Below are 26,879 nucleotides of genomic sequence, written 5' to 3'. Positions count from 1 at the left end.
AAGCTGGGGCTCATTTTCTGTCAACAGCAGTCGAGTAGGATATGAACCGTGGGAATCAAAAGGGTTTCATAGCAGCAATTCCACTGGCTTTGCCACTATGGGAGCTGCAGAGAAATCTCTTTTTCCTTTTCCTTTTCTCTGCTTGGCATCTCTCTGCCTGTCATTTCAGGCTGTGATGTTTTGTAGCTGGAGGGGCTGCAGTAGCAACCAGCTCTTGCCTCCTGGAATGTATGTTGCTCTTACCTACTCCTGCCTGGTCACTTGTGTACACCCACGAAGAGAAAAGATGCTCCATGTTGCCTGAGTGCTTGAGAGCCAGATGTTTTGGAGCAGGCAATCCCCAGCAGCCAGTACACCAGCTGTGTGACCAGCAAGACTGTGAGGTGATTTTTGGAGCATCCCCTGCTGTGGCTCTCTTCTCCCCTCCTTGCATCCCTTGGAGCTTCCCCAGCCCTGTGGGTCCCCTATGCCTCTTCTATACTGCATCCTTGCCTGTCCTGGGACTTACTGCACATATGAGTGTTAGAGGCTGTTATTCATTAGCAGCATTGGAACAAATACAACTCTGTATGGAGATGGGTCAGGTTTTGTTCATTTCTCTTTTTATATCTGTGGCCTTTAGCTGTAGCCAGTATGCTTGGCTGCCTATGGCTGCCCAAGTTGGTTCTGTGGGGGGGAATGTTGCCTTGGATGTGTGAGCTGCTTCTATTTCTAAAACCCAACAGTGGTCTTACAATCTTAAGTGTGATTTACTGTAGTGCACAAAGAAGAAATGAAAACGTCAGACAGGATCAAACTCTTGTTACATCTTGTCCCAACACGGGTGCAGATGAGGGTGTCCGCAGAGCAGAAGGGAGTTGTGGGGTCAGGCATTGGCTGGTCCTTGCTTGCCTTCCTCCCCAGCACTGGGGCTTGCTCTTGCTCCCACTTGGGGTAGTTCAGCAGTACTCTGGCCCTCCTTGCACTTGCAGAGAGGTTTCTTGTCACCTCCATGGGACTTTAGATGTGGGAACGCCTTAATCCTGCTCTGTCCATCCATCTCAGTCCTTTTTTTGTTTTGGCTGGGCTGATACTTCTGGGCTTCTCTCCAAGGGATTTACTTGATTTCTCAGAAAAACCTGTTTCAAGCTCCCATGACTCATAATGATCTTGCTCAGAAACTACTTTCATTTCTTTACTTTTCTGGTTAATCCTTCTTAAACAGTGACCTTTCCTTGGCTCCCCCTGGAGAACAGACCAAGGAGGTGTGTTCCTCCCTGTCTCAGTGAATATTGCTGGTTTCTTGGGAGTTTTTGGTTTTTTTTTCTTTTTTCTTTTCTCAGTCTGACTGCAGGGATTTTGCTGTTTTTCGCTCGTGCAATGAAGGTGTAAGTTTTGAGGCAGGCTGGACTGTGTGACACTGCAACACTGATGGCAGAGGAGCCTGCCTTGGGGCATGCCCAGGGTGCACATCTCCTGGCAGCAGAAGCTGGAGTGCAGGCAGTCCCCTGGGCTCTGGAAATACATCTGTCAGGACAGGACTGACCCTGAAGTGGTCTCTCTATTGAACCTGAGCCTGGAATCTTCTCCTGCTGGCGCTTATGAGCTGGTCCCTCTGCTGCCGATGGCTGGAGGACAGTGGGAAGAACCTAAGGCAGTGCCCCTCCCTGCAGCTGGATGTGTCCCGATGTGAAATAGCTGCGGACTGAGCACATGCCAAAAGCATGGCCTTCAGCACAGGGTCAGCAGCAGTAAGTCTTGTCACGCATGCCAGGGAATGAACAGGCTCAGCAAAACCCCTGTGGCACAATAACCATGCTTATGCTCAAAATGCTGAGTAGATGACATGGATTAACCCTTTGCTAATGCTCTTAAAAGCTGGCCTGCGGCTGAGGGAGATAAAGGGGCTTATTATTACAAAATCAATATCCTGCTGGAGTGGGATTTCCATGCAGTTCCCAGTTCCTGCTTTCCAGAGGCAGACATCTGCATTAAGCAGGAGAGCTGGGCACCAGAGCAGGGCACCAGGCTGTTCCTGCAGGGAGCGACCCTGGGCTCAGGAGAGGACCATGTCCATGCCCTAGGTCAGCAAGTCCTTTCCTTGTGAGGAGTGCTAAGAGGAAGGAGAAGCTAGTGGGGAAGCTGTCATGGCCATGAGGCTGCAGCTCTCCTAGCTCAACAGTCTTGACTGGGGTTGTCCACCTTTGTGGTATACTCCTTGTGGGTGATCTCCTTCAAGGGCTGCTTCTCCATCACAGCAGCCTTCAAGGCAATGCTCAGCTGATGGTTTTCAATGCTGGCTCAAGTGTCTCTTGTGTTTTCACACAGATCTCCCTGCTGGCTGATGGGGATGCACTGAGGGGTAAAGCTTTCCTGAGCCACAGTGGCATTTCTCCCTACCTTCTCTTGTGCCTCTTTGAACCTTTTAAATCTTCCCTCTGCGAAAGTGTCCTTCTCCCACACTCCCACTACTGAATTCTGAACTACAGAGGAGTTGTGGATGCCCAGAGAAATTGTGAATGCCCCATCCCAGGAAGTGTTCAAGGCCAGGTTCTATGGGGGTTGAAGCAGCCTGGTCTAGTGAAAGGTGTCCCTGTCCATGGCAGGGGGCTTGGAACTAGGTGACACTTAAGGTCCCTTCCAACTCAAACTACTCTATGATTCAGTGAACACACAGGTACTAGCTTCAAGTCAGTGACCATGGGTAATCCTCTTTGCTTGCAGAAAGTGGGCAATGGTGTGGGCAGTTTCACATGCTAGTCTAGGTGACACAGGTGTTGTTGTGCACCCATGCCTTTTGGATGTTACACAAGTTTATACAAGTTGTTTAAGAAGCTCTGGTTACTGAATGCCTGGGTCTCATCTGAAAACAAGGTTATGGCAGGACTGAGAAGTCATTGAACAGATGCTGGGCTCAAATTAGGAGGTAGGAGACTTGTTTTATAAAAATAAAAATTTACTGGGAAGATAGACTAGCCCCAGAGGAATATTGTAGCATTCTAGTTTAGAGCTAGATGATCTTAAAGGTCCCTTCCAACCCAGCCCATTCTAAGTCTATGATTCTATGACCTTCTCAGGTCTCTTCTAATGCAAACCAACCTATGATTCAATGATTTTGATGTCTTAGAATTTATCTGTCCAGCAGGTCGTAACTTCACTCAATGTTTAGGGAGATGTTGTCCTATCCTGTAATGAAGTCTCAATCTCAAGAGAAGATCTGAGAATAACAAAGCTCTACCGAAGGAATAGGGACTGGAGTTTATTTCAGTTCCACTGCATCCTTCATGGAAACCAGAAGATATTGCCAATGGCTGATCACTAAGTGTAGGTGATAACATGCTCCTTGCTGAAGGAGTTCTTTGCAACTGGTCTGGGAAGCTCACTGCCTTAGAAAGCCATTAAATTAAACAGAAATTAATCTAAGTAGGGGTGGGGTGGCTGGAATGGTTTGATGGGGCATTAACACAATTTGCCACTTGTTAAGAAAAGGGTATCTATGCTTTGGGCCATCTGATGGTCCTGAGCTAGGATCCTTAGCTGCATGAGGATAATCAGATGACTCAAAGTCATTGTCTTTCAGTCTTATGTTTTCTAGACCTCTTTAGTGTGGCGTTCTGATGACTTGTGTGAAATGAGAAGCTGCTGCCTGATTGTTCCAGGAGTCACAAACAGCGCCCCCCCCCCCCCCAAGACTATAACAACAGAGACCAAAATCCCTTCACAGTGAGCAGTTCCATGAACCAGGCTCAACCATAGGTTTCCTACAAGTCTCTGGCATCAGAATTTATAAAAATAAAGAATTTAATAGAGAAATTCAGCAGCACATCAGCTTGAGCTGGATGCCTTAGGAGAGGGACCACGAACAAAGAAATTCCCAGGCATTTATATGCTTAAGATCACACACGTGACCTTCATGTGCTCTTAATGCAGTTTTTTAGTCCAATGGTGATTTTTGGTCTGGGTCTTCTAATATATTATTGGACTTTTTCTCTGTCTTCATGTAAACAGGCCATTGCCTTATTTTATTGAGTTGATGGTTGTAGCATCCTCATCTTCTGTTTTGCACTTCTTGTGCACCTGTTCATTGGCAGAACATGGGAAACTAAAAAAGTGTTAGACTCAGGATAAATATTACAACTAAATCATCAGTGTATTATCAGTATTTTTTTCATACTAAAGATAAAACATAGCACTGTGCCAGTTACTAGGAAAATTAACTTTATTTCAGCCAAAAGCATATCTCTGTGAAAGTCCACAGCTTGTGGCCCAAGGCTTCAGGAAACCCAGCTACTCCTGCTAAGAAAGTAAAGCCAAGCAAACAGTATTCTAAATCACACAATATTTCAACCATGACTCATTCTATTAAAAATTTATTTAAGCTAAACAACTAATATATATCAACAATTAGTTATTGATTGCTGCCATAAATAAATTCACAGTAAAGGCTTCATTCTTTTCAGGCTGTAATAGGAGTATCCTACAAGAAGACAATGTTTGTACCTAAGCAAAAATACACAGTAGTTTACATATGAAACAAGTGAAACTATTTAGTAATTGAATGTCGAAAAGATGACGACAAAGATCTTCAAACAGGCCCAACCCACACAAAAAAATGCAAGTTGCTGTTGAAATAGTAATGAAGCAACAAGTTACAAGGCTGTGTGGGATGCCTCTCTGATATCCTCCAGCATCCTTACCTATGGATGAAGATTTTTCTGTTATCAGTTACTGATTGTCTCATTCCAGGGAAGGGCTGTTTTCCATTTTGATTTGAATGCTGATCCTCTAATCAGCTGGAGAAAAGGAGTCACTTATATAAGCCAAAGAAAAGGAAATGCTTCTGCAGTACAGCTCACATGAATAGCTAGGGCTGAGTGCTGTTTGGCTCCTGAAATCCAGCTTCTGCATCTTCTCACCCCATTTCTTTAGGGCTGTTTTGACTGGAAGGAGTGGGAATTTGGGAGGCTTTCCTCTTCTGACTGGCTTTTTTCAAGGCAGTCGGTGAAGGCATGACTCCATCTTCAGACAAAGATCTCAACGGGCTAGATAAACCCAGCTTTGTGGTGAGTCTGCTCTCTGAAGGGTAATTCTTGCATAAACAGGTGCAAACCCTGTGGCAGGAGGAGAACGGGAAAGCGAGGGGCTCAGGCTGCTGCAGTGATTTTGCTGTGTGGTAAACTTCTGTCTCGGCTCTTACCGACACAAATCCAAAGAATGATTTCCTCACTACAGCCCCTGCTGCTGCTGCAGACTCAGCATGCTTTCTGCTCTCTGGCACCCTTTTAACTTCTTTTCTCTCCACTATTTCTAAAATGATAATGTAGATGAATGTCAGCACAAGTGTATCTGTACTGAAAAGCAAGTGAGTTTGTGGCTGTGTTCCTGGGTAAAGCATCTTATGTATTAATTAGAAAAATTAAAATAGAAATTTAGCCTGGTTAAGACTGTGTTTCTTTGGCTTTTGGACTTATTTCTAGTGAGATGAATTGTTAGAAAGGTGGGTGAGGAAGGGATTTGGGTGTTATCTGAGGAGGACACCCTGTAGAATTATAGAAATGTAGTAAAAGCTGTAAATGATGTGCCAGTCCAGGGGTGTGTGGTACACTGAGAATGCTGCTAGCTATAACAGCCATGGGCAAGGTCCTGGGACATGGAAGCCCCTTTCCTATCCCAAAGCAGGGGTCACCTCTGTTAGAAACAAAAAACTGCTTATTTTCTGTCAGCAGGTGTGAAGGAGTGGGGTCCTGCAAACATCTTGCTACCTTGGTACAGACCAGCTGCCTGTGCTACCGTGGAGGAAGCATTTAACCTCCTAGTGTACAAGTCCCACATTTCTTGGGTAGCTCTGGATGAGCTTGCTTTGTGCAGTGGGGGTGCTGTGGCCAGAGCCTCAGGAAAGTGCTCAATCAGTTTTCTTTCATTTTTTTTAACAAGCTCTCCATTTTAACTTGTTCTGCCATAACACATACCAGATTTGTGAATTCTTATGGTTTGAATTACCCTAAAGAAGGTAGAAGACAAAGGTCTTTTACCTGTGGTTCAAGCAGTTCAGCTCCTCACTGACTTCCTGATGCACTTCTTTAAGACATGATTGAGGGCCCTTGTGCTGTGACTGGCACATGGAAGGTGTACTAGTTCCCTGCATTCATGGGAGCAGCTGGGATGAGAACCCCTAACACTGGTTTCCATTCCCTGCTCCAGACTGCTCCTGCCTCGTCCTCCTGCCAGTATCTCAGCCTCACAGGCTGGCTGAGGTTGGAATGAAACTTTGGAGGTCACCTTCTCCAAACTCTTGTTCAAGCAGGGTTGCCTAGAGCCAGCTGCCTAGAACTGTGTCTAGACAGTTTTTTAGTATCTCTAAGGACAGAGAATCTAGAACCTCTCTTGGCAGCCTGTGCAGTGCTTGGTCACTTACAGCAAAAAATGTTTTCAGATTTTAAGATGGTACCTCCTGCATTTCAGTTTCAGTCCAGTGCCTCTGCTCCTATTTCATCCTGTTATCTCCACTCCATCCTTTTCCTGATGATCCCTGCTCACTCCCCTCCAGCTCCTGGGGAGAACCAGGCACTCATGTGATGGTCATGCGGGGCTGTTACTGGCTCTGCCTGGCTGGAATATGCCTCCTGGTTAATATGGGGAAAATTGCAATGAAAAGAAAGGAGCTTACTGCTGTCTGCCTAGCTTAGCATTTGTCTACCCGTGGTGTTATTCAGGAGTAGTTGTCCCCAAATAACTCCATGCATGGGCAGTCTTAAGTACTTTGGTGTACATTTGTTAATCCATGGCTCAGGCTCTCTTGTTCTGAAATGAAAATGTCTGCACAGGGAGTTATTAAGGAACACCTTTTGGTCTTGAAGTTCATGCCTGAGTCCAGTTTGAATTAACTCTGCCTTCACCTATCTATTTTGAAGTATCTGTAATGCTCCCAGTTTGCCTAGGCTGGATAAATAACACTGTGTTTGTTAAAGAGGCTTCTCCATCATAGCTATCCTGTAGCAAAGTCTCAGGCTTTAAGTTGTTAAGGTAGTTTATTTGAGTGGTACTCCAGTAGAAACAGCTCAACCTGGGTGATGCTGGGGAGGGATCTTGAACAAAGAAATTAATGGGCAATTGTACTCTTACAACCTGAGTTCCCTACCCCTCACACAACCATTCAGATAAATAACAATATTAGGATCTGGGGTCTTAGGGATTACATGGCCTGTTATCAACAGTGTGACCTAAAATGGGACTTCAGAGACTCAGCCAAGAGAATGCAAACCTGGAAGTTCCAGGCAAATGAATTCAGTGATATCTGCCACACCTGCAAAATTTACAAAAGAATGCAACAATAATTTCATGTCTCTGTTCCTGACCACAGCACTACCTGTTTGCCTCCATCAGTAGGTAGGCTGGGGGAATTACTGCAGACACTTTGCTGTTGTGTTGGGTATTTTGGTGTCTTCAGGTTCCTGCAGAACTTGGAGGATAAAAAAACAAAAAGAAGTTTGGTGCAGACAAACTGGTTAAGCTTCTCCAGACAGCAGGTTTCTGTTCCTGCCTGATAGAGCTGGGCACCTCAGCTCAGAAAAGCTCTCTGCTTCCAGGATGCTGAGAACTTGCTGGTTGGAGATGGGTCAATGAAACAAATACTTTGGGATCTTAATTAGCTTTTGCATCTGGCTCTACATGTTGTGGTTTCCCAGGCAGCCTCCCTCCACCTTGCATGTGTGCGTGTGTGTACGCACAGGGGTGAGAGTGGGCTGGAAGGAGGCACAAACAACAAGGAGAATGTGCTCAACTTAAAAGCTGTGGCAAATGAAGCAAAGCACTACTTTGCTTTTCTTGGCAAAATGCATCTTTATATAAATAAACTCTGAAAGGTGTACAGCTCCCTGGGAAGCCCTGGGGCTTCTGGATGCCTGGGAACAGACCTGAGCCTTCCTGGGTAGCAGTTTCAGCCAGCTCCTTCAGCATGGATGCTGGGATTTCCCATCTACTGGTGTCCCTGTGTTTCATACAGCTCCTCTGTAGGAGCAGGGTTTTCTAGTAAGACAAAAGGCAGGTGTCTTTATCAAGGCAGAACACTGGTACAGGTGACCATAAGGAGATTGAAAGAAAAGACCAAGGAAATGAAATATAAAACATGCTTCTACTCAGTAATTAGTGGCAGCCGGGTGTTTTAGGCATATTTTATAAAATATGTCGGTTGGGTGGAATTGCCAGGAGGTACAGAGACCAGAGGACAATGCAGCTTTCACTGACAAGCCCACTGCACATTCTTCCTTGCTTCTGGTTGCAGTATCTTCATCCTTAACTAGATTTTAATGACATTAACACACTTTGTCTGGATGTCCCTTTGAGATTGAGACACCCTCTAATGTTTCTTCAGGCCTAGACACACCAGCACATACAAAAAAATTCCAGATGTGTTTTGAACCTCTGTTTTAATTTCCCCTCCTTGGTATTTTTTTTTTTCTTTTTTTCTTTCTTTTAATATCGTGGCATTGTTGAAAGCTACACAGGAGGTATTCCTGCCAGACGTGGAGCGTGGCTGCAAGAAAGGTGGCTGCTGGGTGGCTGCACGGCCAGGCTGTGGCTAACAAAGTGTCTCTCCTGTTGTCTAGGGTGAACATGGGAGCCACTGCCATTCCTCACCAGCTCATGCTGCCTGGGGCCCAGAGGAAGGTGGGGGCACTGGCCACAGTGGGACCAAGCTTGCCTACACTGTCACAGATGTGCCTCCCTGGTATCTGTGCATCCTGCTGGGCATTCAGGTGAGACAGGAAAGCAGGTAGAGGCTGGGAGTAGGTGAAAGTTACATGGCTGTTCAGCCAGTTAATTGGGGTGAAACCTGAATTTGGGAGTGCTTTACTTTCACAGGGCTTGAGTGGAGCTCTGAGGCTGGATCTTGGCTCAAGTCCTTTGGTCCACATCCTGAGCACTGACTATTATCATCATGCCCATGGCTACATTGCACCCTCTGAAGTGCAAATGGTCAGTCAGAGTGCTGGGACTGGGGTCAGATAGTTAATAAGAACATGTTGGGTACCTTGGCTGAAAGTAGCCAAACTAATTTCTTCTGCCTTCCCATGGCACCAAAAACTCAGCAGCAGGGCACACAGAGCTTTGGCTGGTCTTTGCCCAGGTGTGTTAAATGACCCAGTGCCACCAATGCTGTGCTGGGTAGGAAGCCTGAGGGAAAAGAGACCTCAGAGTCATTAAGATAATGACAGACTGTGCCTGGAGGTTGGTGGAATTCTGTACTTCGTTTCCTTAAATGGAAATTTAGAGTGTATCAACTTAACACATCTGCATCATACTTTTAATATAACATGCCTGAAATGAATAAAGTGTGTTTCTGAGTGCCACCAGTTCCACCACTGCAGTTCTGTGCTACAAAGTGAGAGCAAACAACAAAGGTTAATAATTAAAACAAAAATGTTTTAAAAATTATTTTCAGATTTAGTCATTAACTACAGGTCACTGTAGAAATATGTCTGTGACTCTTCTGACAAATACAATGCCCAATTCTTCCATTCTTTGGCACTCACTTTTTTATGATTAATCCATAATTGCACTGTGTGAGAAAAGCTACTGATGGCAAAAATCATGTAGCTCCAAAGTGCCACCTTCTTCTGTCATCCTTTGTGGTGCAAATAAGATGGACTGAAATATTTGCATTCACTTTGCCTGACTGCTCTCTCCCTGTACCTGGGGAGGTCCCCAGCTTCCTGGAAAAGTATGTCCAACAGCTTTGTCTGCAGGTGTTGAAGATAAGCTGGTTGTGTCTGACAGTGGCCTGGGAAGTCCAGAGCACTAGGAAAGGTCTTTGGACTTGTAAAGGAGGAGACATTTCAGTGGGTGCATTGAAATTCTTGTAGGTGCTTTGGAATAACCCCTAACTGAGCATTAAAGCTCCCAAAAAAAAAGGAGAGAGAATGGGAAATGCAAGTGTCACCCAAGCACAAATCTGTGAGTTCTCTCAACAACATGGTAATAACATAGAGCCAGTCCTGTGTCCTTCTTCACCCAGTCTTTCTCTGTGGCTCCCAGCACTTCTTGACAGCCATGGGAGGTCTTGTAGCCATCCCGCTGATCCTCTCCAAAGGGCTTTGCCTCCAGCATGACCTACTGACCCAGAGCCACCTGATCAGCACCATCTTCTTTGTCTCAGGAATTTGCACCCTTCTGCAAGTCCTCTTTGGAGTCAGGTAGGCCAAATGCAAGAAGTGGGAATGTCACTTAAATACTCACTTAAATAAATTACTGTGTGCTAGGCCACCACCCTGTTATAGAGTTTATCAATGAGTCGTTTGTTACCCTTGGGCAATCAGGGTCCATGCCAAAGCACCCTGAAACTGCTGACAGCTTTACCGGGCTACCTTGCTGTCCCAAATTTTATATCTCTGATACTTCATATACCTTTTGTTTGGCTTATAAGGAATCTTCCTCAAAATAATAAAGCATGGCAACATGCAGGAAATGTACCTGCTTGCTCCTTACTCCAGGGATCCTCCAGCTGAGGCAGGAGCCTTCTGATTTGTACCCGGGGTCAAGAGAGCACAGATTCTACAGGAAACTCTAGGGGAGGGGATAATTAGATGAAATTGAAGTCCATCTGCTACCACTTAGGGACTCAGGGAAGAGTTCAGCAGCATGTCCTGTTAAGTGATGCCGTTTCCCATGCTCAGGGATTTGTGGCATAAAAGGTAAATTCTTTGCTGATGAGCAGCCAGCAGTGAGATGAGCATGGAGTTGCCATTCAGTACCCAGAAAAAGAAGTATTTAATGAGAGAGATGAATGCAAGTACTCCCCTTTTCCAGACAGACCCTATATCTTTGCTGACCTTGAAAAATTTCTTCTCTTCCCCTTGTCGTAACTCTGGGCTGTCTCTCTCTCTTTCCACAGGCTGTTTTTTTCTCCAGCATGGTGGGAACCTGTGTTTCTTGCTTCAAAGACAAAAGTTACACATTCTTTGGCTTATGAATCTGAGGGACTCTGCTTAAAACTCCTGCCATCAAATCACTCATCAACTGCTAGCTCTACAAAATGTTTTTCTTCCTCCTGCTTCATTCAGTATTGTAATTTTTCTTTCTCTCTAAGTCTTAAGAGGTGTCTGTAGACAAACTTCCTACCTTGTTACAGGATTAGTGGAGGAAGGAGGAGTGGAGCACCTTGACCACAAAAAACAGAGAAACTGGTTCTTCATCCAAATTCAGCCTGGAGTGCATGACCATCACTGCTGGTGCAATTCAGGCATTCTGAGTTCTCCCAGGCACTCTCCAAAACATGCCTCTGTGAATTCCTGAGAGCTGTAATGTTCCCTGCTCTCTGTTAGCTGGAGATGAAAGAGTAGCAGAGAGCCTCTCTCTCTCCCATGGCTGAATAGCTAATTGAGGTACAACAGATCAAATTAAGTGGTAAGGAGTTGTTCCCATGGGATAAACTTGAATGGCTTTTACTGTGCTGAGGGTGCAATTGCCTTGCTGCTGACCCCAGCTGTAAGACATGAGGACATTCATAAAGCAATAATCAAGGGAAAAGCTGACCCACTGCACCCTGCAGCTCAGTCATGTTACACAGTGTGAAAAAGCAGCAGTGGGTCCTAGACAGTCACTGGAGACACTATCAGAGGCTCCTGAGGGGACACACAGGTCATTTGATGTTATGATGAGCCCTTCTTAGTAAATGCTTGGACATCATATACTGATTATCAGAATATAATATTGCCTTCCCTATTTCTGTAGCTTTCCCTCTTGCAAACCCCACAGGAAAGAGTCCAGTGTGCCACATAAGCATTACCTTGGCACCCCATTCTCCTCTGAGCCCACCCATTCCAACACTGGCTGTGAAATGTCCTAAGGACCAACACAGCAGGAATTATAAATCTATTGTTAGATTCTAAGGCATGGCCCTGGGCCTTCTCTTTCTTTTTGTTTGTTTTTTTGTGCCTTGCCCAGCAAAATTGTTTCAAAGCTTTGACAGTGCTTCAGTTATGCATGACTAGTATAAATATTTGGTTTAGGTGACAGAGACATGGTCTGTTGCAGTTACAACATCTCTTATTTCAAGAATGGTAGAAATGCCTCTGTTTCAACAGAGGCACCTTGAAGATTTCCTTTGGCTGTTTCAGGGATGCTGTACCCACCCTCAGACAGCTTAGGATTTTTAAAGCATACTAGAAGAGTGGTTAAAAAAACTTGCACTTCAGTGGAGGCTTGTGTGGGGCTTTGAGTTAGGCCTTTTAGGTCTTTCTTTGTTTCTTTCATGCATGGCAAAAGAGGCTGGTGTAGCTCAAAAGGGCATTGCTCTGCTGTATAAATCTCTGCATGAAGCCAGAGCTGAACTCCTTGGGAGATGAAAGCTCCTTGCTAGCCCGAGGGATTCCCAGAGGGAGAGATAGTCTAAGCCAGGAGACATGTGGTGTGGGAGGAGAGCCAAGGTCTCACCCAGTCAGTGCCCACAGACCCTTCCGTGCAGGTTTCCTTCCTAGTTTCAGTGGAAATGCAGAAGAGGAATTTGCATTAAAACCTGGTGTACTGAAAGTCAAGTCACATTTTCTGTCACCCTCAGACTGAGGATTGTTGTGACATTGGAGAGTAGTTAGTGCATGTCCTTGTGTGCATGAGCACGTAAAGAGTTGTGAAGTAAACCAAAGCAGCCAAAGAGGACAGAGGAAGCAACTGGATATTGGCAATACTGATGCTAAGCTTTTCTTCAGCATCTCACCATCTTTCTTCCTTGGTCTTCTCCCTTCCATCAGGTTTTTCCTACTCTGTGCAGGTCTGTGGTCTCATCAGCCATTGAAAGTACTATTTTTTCCTTAAGATGGGGTAACAGGGTTGGACTGCAGCACCAATGTGCCCCTCCATTGCTGCTATTTGAACCTCAGCTCTTGCCCCATGTCACTGCTCCTGCATGCAATGGGCAGCAATTCCTAACCATGGTCAGTGAGAGTGACCTGCCACAACAATTCAAAAGATACTGTCAGATGCCACAGGCAGACTGATTTTTAAATTCATTTTTGCTTTCCTTTCTCTCACCCTTATGGAGCGGAGTTTCTAGCATTTTCACTTGCCATTTTTTCCCTCTGCTTTTCTTCCAGGCTGCCTATTATTCAAGGAGGGACTTTCACATTCCTGACCCCCACCTTGGCAATGCTGTCTCTCCCCACTTGGAAGTGCCCTGCCTGGACACAGAACGCCACCCTGGTGAATGCCTCTTCACCAGAATTCATCCAAGTCTGGCAGACACGGATGCGAGAGGTATATTACATTTTCAGTGGAACCTGCTCTGTATCAGGGCTGTTGCTTTCAGTAAAGTGCCTGACCATGTAGTGGCCATCACAGCTGGAGAAACTTCTATTCCAAATGAACCTTGGCCCTCATGCTGTTGTAGTTTCCTGATCATCTATTCTCTATCAAAACTGCTGCTGAATGGGGGACATGCAGATCTCCTCATGTGATTTATGTCCTTGCAAAGTCTCCACTGGTCCAGTCAAATCCCTTCTCCATAGAGCATGGTTAGCCTAGAAGAAGAAAGGGAGGGAAAATATTTTCAAGGAAAGAGCCCTATCTAAGCACAGGAAACGTAGTAAAAAAAATGCAAGGCAAAACCTACTTTAAATATTAAGGAAAAGGGCATTCTTAGGTAATCAAAAAGGAAGAGGAAATGTCAGGGGTCTCACTGCCTTATTCTATATCGATTGCCTTTATCAGAGCAAGTGACTGAATTTGCCTCTGTTGATCCATTTGTTGGTGTGCTTTCCAAATCACTTGGGAAGTGTTGAAAGCTCATTTGCTGAGCAGCACAGGCTGCTCTCTGTTGATGCACATAAATCTATCACAAGGGCACCGCTGAAATCTCCTTTCAACCTGGGTCATTCACCCTGTGTTTCTCTTCCCTTTGAAGCTGGGGAAAGGAAGGTGCTCAGCACCACAGAGGTCCCAACCTGGGCTTGTCACCAAATCTTCGAAGGCAGAGAGCAGCCACACCCCTGCCTGAAGCTGACACTGAAGCCAGCAGCATTTCAGAATGTAATTGCTGCCTCCTTGGCAGTGATTGTCAAACACTGGCAAGTTCAGGGTGAGGAATGTGTTCCCAGAGTGAAACTGATACTCAGGAAAAAAAAGAGGCTGTGATGAGTTGCCTCCCCCATCAGCGTGCTGAAGAGAGCCAAGCCCTTCCCAAAAGGGAGATCAGTAGATACCATGGCCCTGCTCCTGTTTTTGGGGCAAGAGCTTTTCCCCTGTCTTGTGGCAGCAGGCAGGAGAGTACAGGCAGGTGACGCATGCTTGGGTGGCTCAAGAGGACTGGGAGGAGGTGATCTCTGGAACAAAATTAGCCCTGGTGAGGACTTAATCCATCAGCCAAGCGGGCAGCTGCTGTGTTGCTGCTTTGGTAGTCCTTCCCACATGTAATTCTCAGCCGGGTTTTACTGTTGTCAGCAGGAGGCCTCTATGCCAGTCTGTCACTGGAGACTGAGCCTGGCTCTCACGCTGGATTTGCACTGACATAAAGAAAAGGCTCAACAGCTGGAGCTTCTTCCAACCTCAGTTTTCATCTTCCATTTTTCCAGGTGCAAGGAACTATCATTGTAGCTTCTTGCTTTCAAATCTTCGTTGGATTTTCTGGCCTGATTGGATTTCTGATGAGGTTCATCGGCCCCCTGACAATTGCCCCCACCATCACCTTGGTTGCACTACCTCTGTTTGAGCCGGCTGGGGATATGGCTGGGCAGCACTGGGGCATAGCATTCATGTAAGTCTCACATCTCTGTGGGAAACTGAGTACACAAATCACCTGCCTCTAATATGAAACCAACCGACACAGTCTGTAGCAGAGTTCCCCTGGGTTCAGGTTTATTTGTTGAGCACCAACATGTGACAGGCTTGTGCAAGACAGCCATGTGACAGTCATTCTCCTCCAACCCCCAGGAGGCTAAATCCCTCAGCAACAAAGCAAAACCCAAAAGTGAGTTTTAAAACCCTGATTTTTGTAAAAATCCAAAGTTCAAAGGTCAGTAGAGATACAAGCCTTTTCCACGTGTGTGTGTGTGTGTGTGTGTAGTCTCTGTCACAGTTGTCTGCACACACTGTCTTACACACCCATTATTTAAGTTTTAAAGACATTCCTAAAATGACAAAGCTGAGCACTCAGAGTTAGGTGTCTATGTTGAAATAGCTGGTGCTTTATGTATTGTCTTCACATGAGTAGGAGGAATTGTTCCCTCCAGAGAGGAGGTCTGGAAAGGCCTATTTACATATGTAGCTTTGTAGCAGTGAGTGCTCTTTTAGGGATATTTGTGTGCTTGCCCCTGCATGACTGCAGACTGTGGCAAAATTTCCTTGGTATTTCAGAAATGAATTAGAAAAGGAGAAATGCCACTGCATGGTTGCCTTGCAGACTTAGCACCTTCAGCTCCCTAATGTAGACTTCAGCATGGGATAGCATGCAACAAGAGTAGGTTGTTAACCTTTCTATGGGTTACTATCCTGTTATTTGCCACTGCTTTCAGAGCTGATTTTGGAGACTTGGGACACAGGCTTGACTGTAGCCCTTGGAAGACAGCACATTGTTGTGAGGACATGCTCCAGTACACTTCTCTCCTGGTCTCTTCTCCTCCGTGCACCTGCCCTCCCAGTACCATAAAGCCACTTCTCCTTCACCAGCTCCTCACCCAACTAGTCTCTTCCATCAGCACCTCATACAATTCCAAACCCTGCCCAAAACCCAGCTGTCTTTTCACCATTGTTCCATCATATTCCTGGCTTGTTGTCCTGTTCTCCAGCTCTAGTGATTTGTCCCAACTCCTTATCTTAGCAAATGTGAATTTTCCTTCTCAAACTGTATGTTTCTATATCTCCTTTCTCTGCTGCTCTTCTCCAGCCACTAGCTCCCACCCTCAGACTCACACTTGACCTCTTTGCCCAACTGTGCCCCCCCATTAATGGGGTCCCAGTCCTTCAGCCTGTTCTCAGCCCAAATCACCTTTCTGTCCTGTTCAGTTCTGTCCCATCTTCCACCCATGGTAATCCAATTCCTTTCTTTCCTGACTCAGACACCTTAGCCCCAGCCTGATCACTGTGCTCTGAGCCATCCCAGCTGTGGCCTCTTTTGCTGCCTTCTCCATACTCCATGGGTGTTGTTAGTGAAAGAGGGAAAGCAGGGATGGAGAAAGAAGAAGACATGAGCCATGTGCTCTCAGGGCTGCTGTTCACCCCCACCACATCCCAGAGCTCTTGTGATGGAAGATCCCCACTTCTGCCTCAAGAAACTTCTCTAGTGTGTGGTGACTTACTCTCTGGTGATGATGCACATACAGTTAATCACTGGGCAAGGCCTGGATATACTCAGAAGATTCAGAATCTTTATGGTCTGCAAATGTGAAAACCTGAGATGTTTCTGCTGACCTGGAACCTGGAGTCATTGTTCCAGACTGAGCATACCTGAGCAGATTTTTGTGAGAAACAACAATATCCCTTGCCCCAGAGAACAGGTTCTACTAAATCTCAAATTTATGCTTCAGGTCATAAAAAGATCCTGTTATTGCCTAAGGCAAAATGACCTTTTCAATGCAGGCTACATGCTATGTCTATTTCCTGAATGTCACTCTTTGAAATAGGTTTGATACATATTTTTCAAAAAATACTTGCCCTGAGGCAGGCATTTTTCCACAGAAATTTTCATCCTGGATGGGTAAAGTTATGTAAAACTATAAGCAATTGAAAATAGAGTTTGTTAATAGAATGTGTCAGGCAACCTGAATAATGAGCAGTGAAACTTCCCTGAGACAGATGAGGGTTCTGTGGTGAGTCATAAGGGCTGCTGAGCACCTTTGTTCATGCAGATGCACAAAATGTGCACTCGCACAGTCCGTCTGGACTCTGTAGCATTAGAAACCACAAAAGGAAACCAGCTCCTCCTCAGACCTTTTCCCTCCAGTCATCCAGTGCTTTGAATTGTGTATGTCATGGAGTGCCTTTGCAAAGAAGTGAGGATAGAGTTTTCTTTGCACTGTTGGAATTCTGCCTGTCCCTGACTATTGCACCTACAGTTCATCACCTTTTCACATGGGGAAAACTACCAGTTTTCCAGTGAAGTCAGTGCACTTCAGCTGGTGCAACTGATTTCTCACCAAATACTATCCAGATGAATTCATTCAATGTATAAAATTTACATTTGTTATAAAATAATGAGGGGGCCTTCAGAGGCCTGGCTAACACAGGAAATGTCCATGCTCTTCCACCAGCTCAGCAAAGTGGGATGCCCAGTCCCTGCCCTCTCCCCATGTGTGGTAGCCTCCAGCTTTATCTGGTTGGCCTTTCTGGGCAAAAGGCACATGGGGGGCAGGCTGTGCTGCTGTTCACAGATGTTCACTACACAAGGGATGGGAGAAGAGCTGAACCAGCAGTTGCTTCCACCAGCACGAGCCCCAGGTGCTGCCAGGAACACACGGGAACACCCCTGCCGGGGAGGGCCCGTCCATCGCGCAGCCCTCGCAGACAGAGAGCCGTGCTCTGCCCTTCCTGGCTGGCTGGGAGGGCTCTGTGGGCACCATGTGCAGCCCCACAGTCCCACCATGTTTTTTTTTTCTTTCAAAACAGGGATTTGCACAGCCAAACCAAATCCTCTTCTTTTACTCTGTGTTACAGGAGCTTTTTGCCCCTTGAAGAACAGCACAGGTAAACCTGAAATCAGGAAACAGTAAATCCTTTATTTCTAGTACATCTGAATTACACAGGCAGAACCTGAACCTTGCGTGTCTGTCAGGTCTTTCTTTTACTTAGGAGGCATTTTTAACCTTTCTGCAACTGTGTCATATAGATGCACTACCTGGGTTGTCAGTTGTGAAACAATAAGGATAAAAGAGTTATTTGCAAATATGTGGAGCTATCAGGAGATTATGATGGAAAGCTTGTTCCATGTCTGGCTTGGTGGAGTGGGGAGCTACCCTCTAATGCTGAGAGCCTGTTTTTATAGGTCCTCTGGAGTCCTGGGTTCTTGGGTAACAAGTGTTCACTTAATGTGGGGACAGGTGGGCAGCTGGGCACCCACTTTGTTTATGGTCTCATTTTCCCTCCTTCTAGGACTATTTTTTTCATAGTTCTGTTCTCTCAGTACTTGAAAGATGTTACTGTGCCGCTGCCATCTTACAAGAGAGGCAAGAAGTGCCACTTCTCTCCAATCTACCTCTTCCAGATCTTTCCGGTACGTTGGGGTTCCTGGATACCAGGGAATTGTGACAGAAGGACTGGCCTCACTCACCCCGGGCTGCCTGGACTCTTTCCACTCGTGTTAGTGCTTCCCAGCTGAGCCTGTGTGGCAAGGGGCAGAGGGGGAAAAGCTCCGCATGGCCCTGATCATTGGGAGGGAGGGAGGGAGAGAAGAAGGGAGGGCCACCAGGAGGTTCTGCTGCCTCTTTGCCTCATTCCACGTGCAGGGAAAAGGGTCGGGCGGGGGTACCCTAGCTGTGAAAACTGCTGAAGATGCAGCCATACCCTAACCAGCCCTCACCGCTGCTTGTGCTGGCCAGGTGCTGCTGGGGCTCTCGCTGAGCTGGCTGCTCTGCCACGTGCTGACAGTGACCAGCGTCCTCCCTGCGGCCCCCACTGCCTACGGCCACCTGGCCCGGACAGACAGCCGTGGGGACGCCCTGTCACAGGCTCCCTGGTTTCGGCTGCCCTACCCAGGTACCGCTGCCTCCTCTTCCCCATCCTGCCTGCTCCTGCTTGCACCTCCACTGATGACGATCAGGTGGAGATGAAATGTCAGAAATCAGGCGAACACCCACAGCATTCCTGCTGCCCTTCCTCCCCCGGGGCAGATTTCAAGGCTAAAGTGCCCCACTCACTTAAACCGAGCTTTTTGCTTCCAGGCCAATGGGGAACGCCAACGGTGAGCCCGGCCGGGATCTTTGGCATCCTAGCCGGGGTGATTTCCTCCATGCTGGAGTCCGTGGGGGATTACTACGCCTGTGCCCGGCTGTGCGGGGCCCCGCCGCCGCCGCAGCACGCCATCAGCCGCGGCATCGGCGTGGAGGGCATCGGCTGCCTGCTGGCTGGGGCCTGGGGCACGGGCAGCGGCACCACCTCCTACAGCGAGAACGTGGGGGCCCTGGGCATCACCAAGGTGAGCCTCGCTGCAGCGGGGTGGCCCTGGTGCCTCCCGGAGGGCTCCCCCGCGGGTGTGTGTGTACAGGAGAGCGTGTGCGGGAGCTGGGCAGTGATCTCAGCACACCTCCCGAAAGGCGCTCTGGAAAATCCTGCCTTGGCACGCTGCTGACCAGCACCGCAGCGCTACAAATGACTTAATGGAGGTGGGCAATGCTTCCCTTTCTCTGCTTCTGGCCTGCATAGGGAACTAGTGCACTCACTCGTGGCACCTGGCCTGGGTAAGGCTGAAGGGATGCTACATCTGAGCTAACCTGGACAGGTGTGGAGAGGGAGAGGAGAGGGTGAATATTTAATAGGGCTTCAAATTCCACAACTTCTATAACCCGAGGATGGCAATCACGTGAAAGGTAGACTGTTTCTTCAGGGTTATAAAATGTGAGAGCAAAGGTTTGTGGTTTTATGTCTCTATAAAGTTTTGTGAGCCCCTTGAGTATATTAATTGCACTTATCAGGGAAAGAAATTTCCAGAGATAAGCTTGATAATCAGATCATAGATTTTCACTAAGCTTTGCAGCCAGAGGATAGGCTGACAGACGTCTAGCTGCTAACTGGACATTTTCAAATCATTACCAAATAAGTGATTTCGTGTCAGAAGAGCTGTGAGTTCAATAAATAAATGCACTTTCCTTACAGCTTTCACTCTATAATTCTTATTTTACTGGATTTTATAAACGTCACTCACAATAACCATTTTTCACTCATTGCAGTGTTAGCGTTTGACTGAGGTGGCTGCCCTAGAGCACCAAGGGCTGTCTGGATGTCTGCATGGAGCCCAGTTTAGTCTATCACCACGTGTGCATTGTCACTAGGAAGTCTATGCATAATAACCATCTACCTGAGCTAGTTCTTTCCTGATGGGTAGTTTGCTGCATGCATTGTATGTATGGGATGCTGCCCAAATTCATAATTACTAGATTATAGGACATATATTCTCACAATGTATGCTCCAGGAGGACTTGCCATACTTGCTGATTCAGGAGAGATATTTCCGTTGGATCCCACCTCTGCTCACTCTGTCCACACTTGAAAGAGCTGAAAATAGTGTCATCTCAGTCAATTTAAATCAGTGTAAACACTCTGGCTGGGGACAGATGGGGATGCCGAGAGCACAAGGCAGATTTAATTTCTTTTTTAACATGGGAAACACATTTTTCCGTAACAAGTGGAAACACAAGGGACTTGTTTCCTCTACTTAAACAGAGAAGTTCAGCACCACCTGAGAAATTTTTGGAGATCTCAGATACATACAGGGGCTGACAGAGAAGGCGAGGAGAAGCTGCTAGAAGCTGCCAAGATGCAACATCTTACGTGACACCAGGCACCAACATTTAAACTGCTTGATCAGGCCCAGTATGCCAGTACTGAGAACTCCTTTCCAAGAAAAGGAGAATTTTAAAGAGAGGTAAAGGCCTCAGAGTGACCACATATTGTCAGGAACCTTGTAGTTTCTTCAGCCTTACGAAAGAGTACTGATTTGATTTGATTGTTTTCCTGACATAATTGAAACAAACTCCAAACTAGTGGCTTTAGCAGAATATTGTCACAGTGCTATCACTGGATTAGGTCTTTTGCCCTTAAGGCCAACTCCATATACATGGTAATTCAACATTTTAGCAAATTGAGACTGAATCTTTGTTCTAATCCTGGAACAAATAGATCAGTTGGTTTTTATTAATTAACATTTAGATCGTAATAGTGTCACAAGGTTTTAAGCCAAAGAGTACAAAAAGGACCTGAAGGCAATGCATGATTTTATTTGGAAACTCCACACCGAATAATTTTCATTTATCTTTCAAAAGCAAGAAAGACTTAAAATATTTTAAAGGGACGTGTTTAAGAAATATTTTAAAAGAGACACTATTAGTTACTGAGAATGCTTTCGTTGAAAGGATTCAAAAAAAGCCTGTCCTGTAATTAGACATTCTTCAGATATTTAAAGGGAGGGATTAAAATATTTAATTGAATTAGAAAATGTTTGCAGAGGATTATAGAGTTTTCCTGACACAAATATTGTAAGTTTAGCATGATTCTTTAGGCAGTCCAAGTTTTGGTGTGAGCAAGACACATCTTGACTAGGAAGTTTAATAAATATTACTGCTTTCCTTTTCACTTTCCATATAAATGTCTCTTTCAACCCTTTGTTTGGCAGATACTCTTTTTCTTTCCTATTCATATGCTCTAGCAGATCTGAATGAAGGGCATGGCTTGGTGCTTCATCCCATCTCTGTTGTAGTGCTCAACCAAGGAAAGGCCACCCTGACTCTTCCTAGGGGAAGAAATGAGAGAAAAATGGTTTTACTGAAGACAGACGGGTGATGAGAGATAGGGACAGATCAAGAGACTTCCTCACTTCTTACTCTTATTGCTTGACCATAGAAAGGATATATCAGAACCCAGAGCTCAGGATGGAGTAGCCAGCCAGCTCTGGTCTCTGAAATCTTGGTCTCCAGGGAATGGAGGGATCATTGTGGGACACCTCACTGAAAGTCATTTCTGGATGGCAATCCAAACCCTGGTGGAAGGATTGTCCAGTGAATTGACTGGGGGTTTGCAATGCCAGGAACAAGCAAGAACAAGTGGGGATTACTGTGCTCTTAATTTAATTGTTTTTATTTCAGTTTAATAGCAAACTGTTGAAGTTCTGTCAATAGTAGGGAGAGGATAACACTGAGTAAATAGGTCTGGTGCTCTCAGAGTGCATTTCATGATAAATATTAATGGTGCACAAATACTGATGCTTCCCATTCAGTGTCAGTATCCCAGCTCACCAGCAGCTGTATCCAAACCTGTTCCTGAACATGCCATGGAGTGCTGGGGCCAGAGCTGCCACACCTATCTGACAGGCTGGTGCTGGAGCCTGCTACCCCTCGCCTTTCCCTGCTGGTCAATGCATGACTGCCTCCTCTTCCTCTTGCCCCAGGTAGGGAGTCGAATGGTGATCATTGCTGGTGCCTGTGCCATGCTCCTGAGCGGCATCTTTGGGAAGGTTGGGGCAATGCTTGCCAGCATTCCCATCCCTGTCATTGGAGGCATGTTCCTTGTGATGTTCGGAGTTATCACGGCAGTGGGGATTTCCAATTTACAGGTAATAGCTGTGTGAGCACTGCTTCATCCCTGCTGAAGGGGACTTAATTTCATTGAGACAGAGAATCACAGAAAAAGCTGAGTTGGAAGGGACCCATCAGGACCATTGAGTCCAACTGCTGGCCATGTGCAGGACACCCCAAGAGTTACACCATGTGCCTCAGAACATTGTTCAACACTTCTTGAGCTCTGTCAGGCTGGTGATGTGACCACTGCCCTGGGGAGCCTGTTCAGTGCCCAAACACTCTCTGGGTGAAAAGCTTTTTCCTGATACCCAGCCTAAACCTCCCCTGACTCAGCTTCATGCCATTTGCTGTCACAGGTTATGAGGGTTAAGAGATCAGTACCTGTCCTTCCTTTTCCCCTCTTGAGGAAGCTGCAGACTGCAGTGAGGTCTCCCCTAAGTCTTCTCCTCTCCAGGCTGAACAAGCCAAGTGACCTCATCTGGTCCTCATATGGCTTCCCCTCCAGACCCTTCACCATCCTCGTGGCCCTCCTCTGGACACTCACTAATAGCTTTATATCTTATATTGTGGTGCCCAAAACTGCACACAGGACCCCCAGTTTTAAGTCAGCTATAACTACACTACAGCAAATGTAAACATTTATGTTGGCAATTCCTCAGGTAAAAATAAGGGGCTGAACCCAGAGGGGCTAAATCACAGAGGGCTCCCTGGTAAGGGCAGGGCTGGCTGGGACTGGGGGCTGCAGGATCATAAATGCTCCAGCAGCACCAGGACTGGGTCCATTCCCAATTTCAGTGTTTGCATCCCACCATGTCTCATGAACACAACAGTAACCCACAGTTTTATGCATGTAATGTATGAAATTTCTCTGTGCAGTATACAGATATGAATTCCTCAAGAAACATCTTTATCTTTGGATTTTCTCTCTTTGCTGGCCTCACAATTCCCAGCTGGGCAAGCAAAAATAGTACACTGCTGGAAACAGGTAAGAAGTGACATCAGAAACATTTTCTGTAGCATAATACTGAAGGAAATGCTGATCAGATAAATCTCTTAAAATAGTTTTTCCTGATAAAATGCTGAAACCTGTGCTTTGACTGTTGCCTGTTGTGTGAGGGCTGTTTTTGCCTTTTGCTCTCATGCACAGCCGTGGTACAGAAATCTCTGCTTTTTGTCAATGACTGCACCTCATCAGATTCTTCTTGGGCTAAGGATTGCAGAGCACTTCCCTGGGACACATTCCTGGGGCAGGGCAAGAGAATACTCCGGGGCTGAATCTTGATCAAGGTTCTCAGTGAATGAGGCTTTCTAATGTGCTCATACACAATAAAAATGCTGTGCTTTCAAAATGCAGGAGCATACTCCTCTACTAAATTCCATCAAGATCACTTTATTGAAATTTTCAGTTCTCCAACAGCTGGCCTTGTGTGACTAATGTCTACATCACAAAGGCCAGAGTGTCCTTTCTTAAAGCATATGTGGTCTGCTGGGTGGGCTGATTAAAGAGCTGGGCCCACAAACCACGTGCTCTACAGATGCTCTATCAGATGCTCAGTGCCACTGGGCTTTGCCCATGGCCATCAGCCCTCCAGGGGAAACATCACACCTGATGAACTTGTGGTGGAATCCCATGCTAAATATACTCATATTTCTTTGGGAACTAAAGCTCATGCTCCTGTGGGGAGCTGTTGGGTGTTACATTGTGGAGGTGCTGAATGTGTTTGGAGCAAAAGGTGGCTTTTTCTCGGACAGTGCTGGGGTCTGCAGTGTTAATAGGCTCTTAATGTATTTATGAGCCATCTCCTGCCCACTGTGGGTCTGTGCATAATCATGTAGAACAAAACTGTAGGTCTGAAACTGGCTGTGAGATCATTCTCCCTTCCGCTGCCAAATCTTACACTCAGCTTTGGATTTGCAAGTCTTGTCCAAGCAAGCATGCAGCTTGTAGCCTCTTGGCACCAGAAATGTTGCTGGTAAAACAGGTAAAATGCATCTTCCTGCACCATGATCTAAGGCTTTTTTTCTGCTAGGAACCATCCAGCTTGACCAAGTGATCCTGGTGCTTCTCACCACTGGCATGTTTGTGGGTGGACTTCTGGGCTTTATCCTGGATAATACCATTCCAGGTAGGATTTGCTGAAATGAGCTGCTAGTTTGTGCCTGTCCTAGGGCTTGTTCCTGGTATTTTCGTCTTCGTGACTCCTGTTCTATGGATAGGAGTTGTGCTAGCAGCCATGAAACACTGTGTGACTGCACTCCTCCCAGAGAGGCGTGAGGAACAGGATGAGAAACATCACTGAAATGGTCCTTGTCTGGAAAACAGCAGCAGCTTGTCAAAAATTAAATAATTTGTCAGGAACAACCCAGGCTGAAGAAAAGGTTTGTTTGGCAAATAGGTCTTTCAGGGAAAATGCCAGCCTAAAACAATGTTGCTGGTTAAAAGAGAGAGGAAAGCAGCTATAAGAACAGGAAGTAGCCAACGTGTGCCTGTATGGGAGCTGCTAAAACTGAGGCTGAACTAAAGCCACAGCAGTGGAAAGCAGTAGGAAAGACTGGTGATGAAAGACAGGCCACCTACAGCTGGCTCTCACAGGCAGCAAAGAGCCTTGGGTTTCCATCTAGCATGGGGAGGGAGGGCATAAGAATAGGAGAGGAAACCCTCTTTTCTGCTGCAGGAAAAGAGCAGGAAGGAAGAACACTGTTTACAGAACACTGTTTGTTACTGTCTGAGGCTTCTTGGAAAGCCAATCTCCCTTTGGCTCATTAACTTTCCTCTAGCCTTCAACTGTCAGCTCCTCTGGGCAGAATTGACAGGTATGCTCACTCACTTTCCCAAGAGATACTTTGCTGCCACAGCAGTTACAGGCACTTAGGAATTCCTTTGGATAGGGTAAATACCTGTGACTGACTAGTAACTGCTAGCTAAATCCTCCCTGAAGTGTTTGGGCAGTAACACCCTGCACTAACCTCTTTGAACAGTTTTCGGATCTTCTATGACAGGTGAAAACTTGGTATACATGATTCCCATGGAAAAAGTGGAGAAGGCTGCTTATCTGGAAGCTGTTGCAGGAGAAAGGGTGTTGTCTGGAAGCTTGTTAGTAAATATTTGTAGAGCTCTTTGGAGCTGGAAGGGTTCAAGTAGAAGGGATTTGTATTTTGTACTGGATCTGCTGGGATTTGATCAGTGGGTGAGGCACAAAAAGCAGCCCTATGCTCTAACACCTGCTGTTTTAAACACAACAATCTCACTTTGCTGTTGCAGGAACACAGGAGGAGCGGGGGCTCCTGGCATGGAAGCAAAGCCATGAGGGAGGGACGGAGAGCTCTCAGCTCGTTTCCAAGGTCTATGATCTTCCGTTTGGCATAGGCACCAAATATTGCAATGTCTCTTGGTTTCACTATCTCCCTGCTTGCCCCAAAAGACTGTCTTGTGACAAGAGAATGGATGAACTGAAGGCTGCTGAGCAGAAAAAAAGTATTAAAGCAAGCTTAGAAAGAAACTCTGAGATTGGTGCTGATACAAGGATATAAGCACCTGGCCTGCAAATGAACTCATCTCAGAAGCAGAGGTCTGCAGCCCCCATCATCTGAGCATGAGCTGGCAGCTGTTAGAGGGGGGAGCAGGAGAAGGACAATGTCTTCCTCTTCCCAGCTCTGCTGACTGCACCACTGATAGTCTTGAAGAAGTAATTTTTTCTTTCTCTCTTCCTGCCTGCTCACTTCTAGGAAGAGCCTATTCCCTCCTTGGGGAACACCAAAGCCCAAGAAATGCCTAGGAAAGATGTTCTGTTTCCTTCCTTTCAGTGACCCTTGGGCACCCTAAGGGGCAGCTGGTCAGCTGAAGCAGAAAGGCTTCCTGTGCCCTGATGTAGCAGCTGAAGGAGGCAATGGAGAAAGCATCCCTGATGTGAGCCCTGTACCACTCTCAGGCATCCCTTGGGTTGAAGTCAATCCCCAGCACCCTAAAGCAACACTCACCTCTCACCTTGGCCAAGGGGAAGGAGCAGGTGCTCCTAAGTCATGATTCATTCTCATTCCATATTCCCATCATTTAGCCAGCTAAGTGAGTGTTGCTGTAAGAGAGGCATCTAAAGTTAATGAGATGGATTGTCTTCTGAACCTGTCTCTTCTGCCTCAGACCACAAAGGGACTCTAGAGACCTTAGTTAGGTTCTTGACCTAACAAAAAAGAACAGCTTCACTGAAATGTATCCCACCTTTGGAGTGCTGGGAAGAGTCTCAGATGAACCAGTTTGCTGTAGGGCACCCTGCCCTACAAAGATGAAGGAATCCTCATCAAATATAAAGAAGAAAACACTTCTGCTCACAATCGTACGCATCCCTGTGCTACTGCTATGTCCTGTGTGCCCTTGCTGTACCTGTTTGCTCTGGTATGGTGACTGGGTGGTGACAAGCTCTGTCACTCTGGAAAACAGGTGTGCATCACATGTGGTCCTGGTTGCTGTAATGTAGTAACTGGTGTAATAATAATGTAATAGCTGGTTGCTAAATGTAATAACATTGTTGCTGTAGGATAAGCTTGTGTTTCCTTCACTGAGATTAATACTTGCTTTTTGTATGTATAATAAATAATAAACAATGGAGTGAACTCTGTAATGGTATTTCTCAGGGTGGCAAGTGGCATTCAGAGTCACTTGCAGGCCTGCACTCTTGTAAACTATGGTCATGCAAG

At 46.2% G+C, this 26,879-nt stretch overlaps 1 protein-coding gene across 1 annotated transcript; it reads left to right on the top strand.

Moving 5' to 3' along the window:
• The first annotated feature begins 4,908 nt into the window (after positions 1 to 4,908).
• LOC131592424 (solute carrier family 23 member 1-like) lies at positions 4,909 to 26,751 on the top strand. Its single transcript, XM_058863923.1, has 12 exons — positions 4,909 to 5,042; positions 8,586 to 8,735; positions 10,015 to 10,172; positions 13,068 to 13,227; positions 14,541 to 14,722; positions 18,052 to 18,172; positions 18,498 to 18,654; positions 18,840 to 19,093; positions 22,058 to 22,222; positions 23,064 to 23,172; positions 24,218 to 24,313; positions 25,450 to 26,751. Exons 1-12 carry the CDS (start codon positions 4,989 to 4,991, stop codon positions 25,716 to 25,718), a joined length of 1,875 nt encoding a protein of 624 aa, XP_058719906.1. The 5' UTR covers positions 4,909 to 4,988; the 3' UTR covers positions 25,719 to 26,751.
• The last annotated feature ends 128 nt before the right edge of the window (positions 26,752 to 26,879 follow it).

This window comes from Poecile atricapillus, chromosome W (assembly GCF_030490865.1).
Source record: "Poecile atricapillus isolate bPoeAtr1 chromosome W, bPoeAtr1.hap1, whole genome shotgun sequence".
Taxonomy (NCBI): Eukaryota; Metazoa; Chordata; class Aves; order Passeriformes; family Paridae; genus Poecile; species Poecile atricapillus.
This window is presented reverse-complemented; position numbering and strand designations above follow the sequence as displayed.

Excerpts from the sequence above, each read along its gene's own strand:
- LOC131592424 (XM_058863923.1), top strand. The coding sequence starts at position 4,989 with ATGACTCCATCTTCAGACAAAGATCTCAACGGGCTAGATAAACCCAGC. Across the intron at positions 10,173-13,067 it reads CAAGTCCTCTTTGGAGTCAG|GCTGCCTATTATTCAAGGAG; the intron begins GTAGGCCAAATG and ends CTTTTCTTCCAG. Across the intron at positions 18,173-18,497 it reads ACCTCTTCCAGATCTTTCCG|GTGCTGCTGGGGCTCTCGCT; the intron begins GTACGTTGGGGT and ends TGTGCTGGCCAG.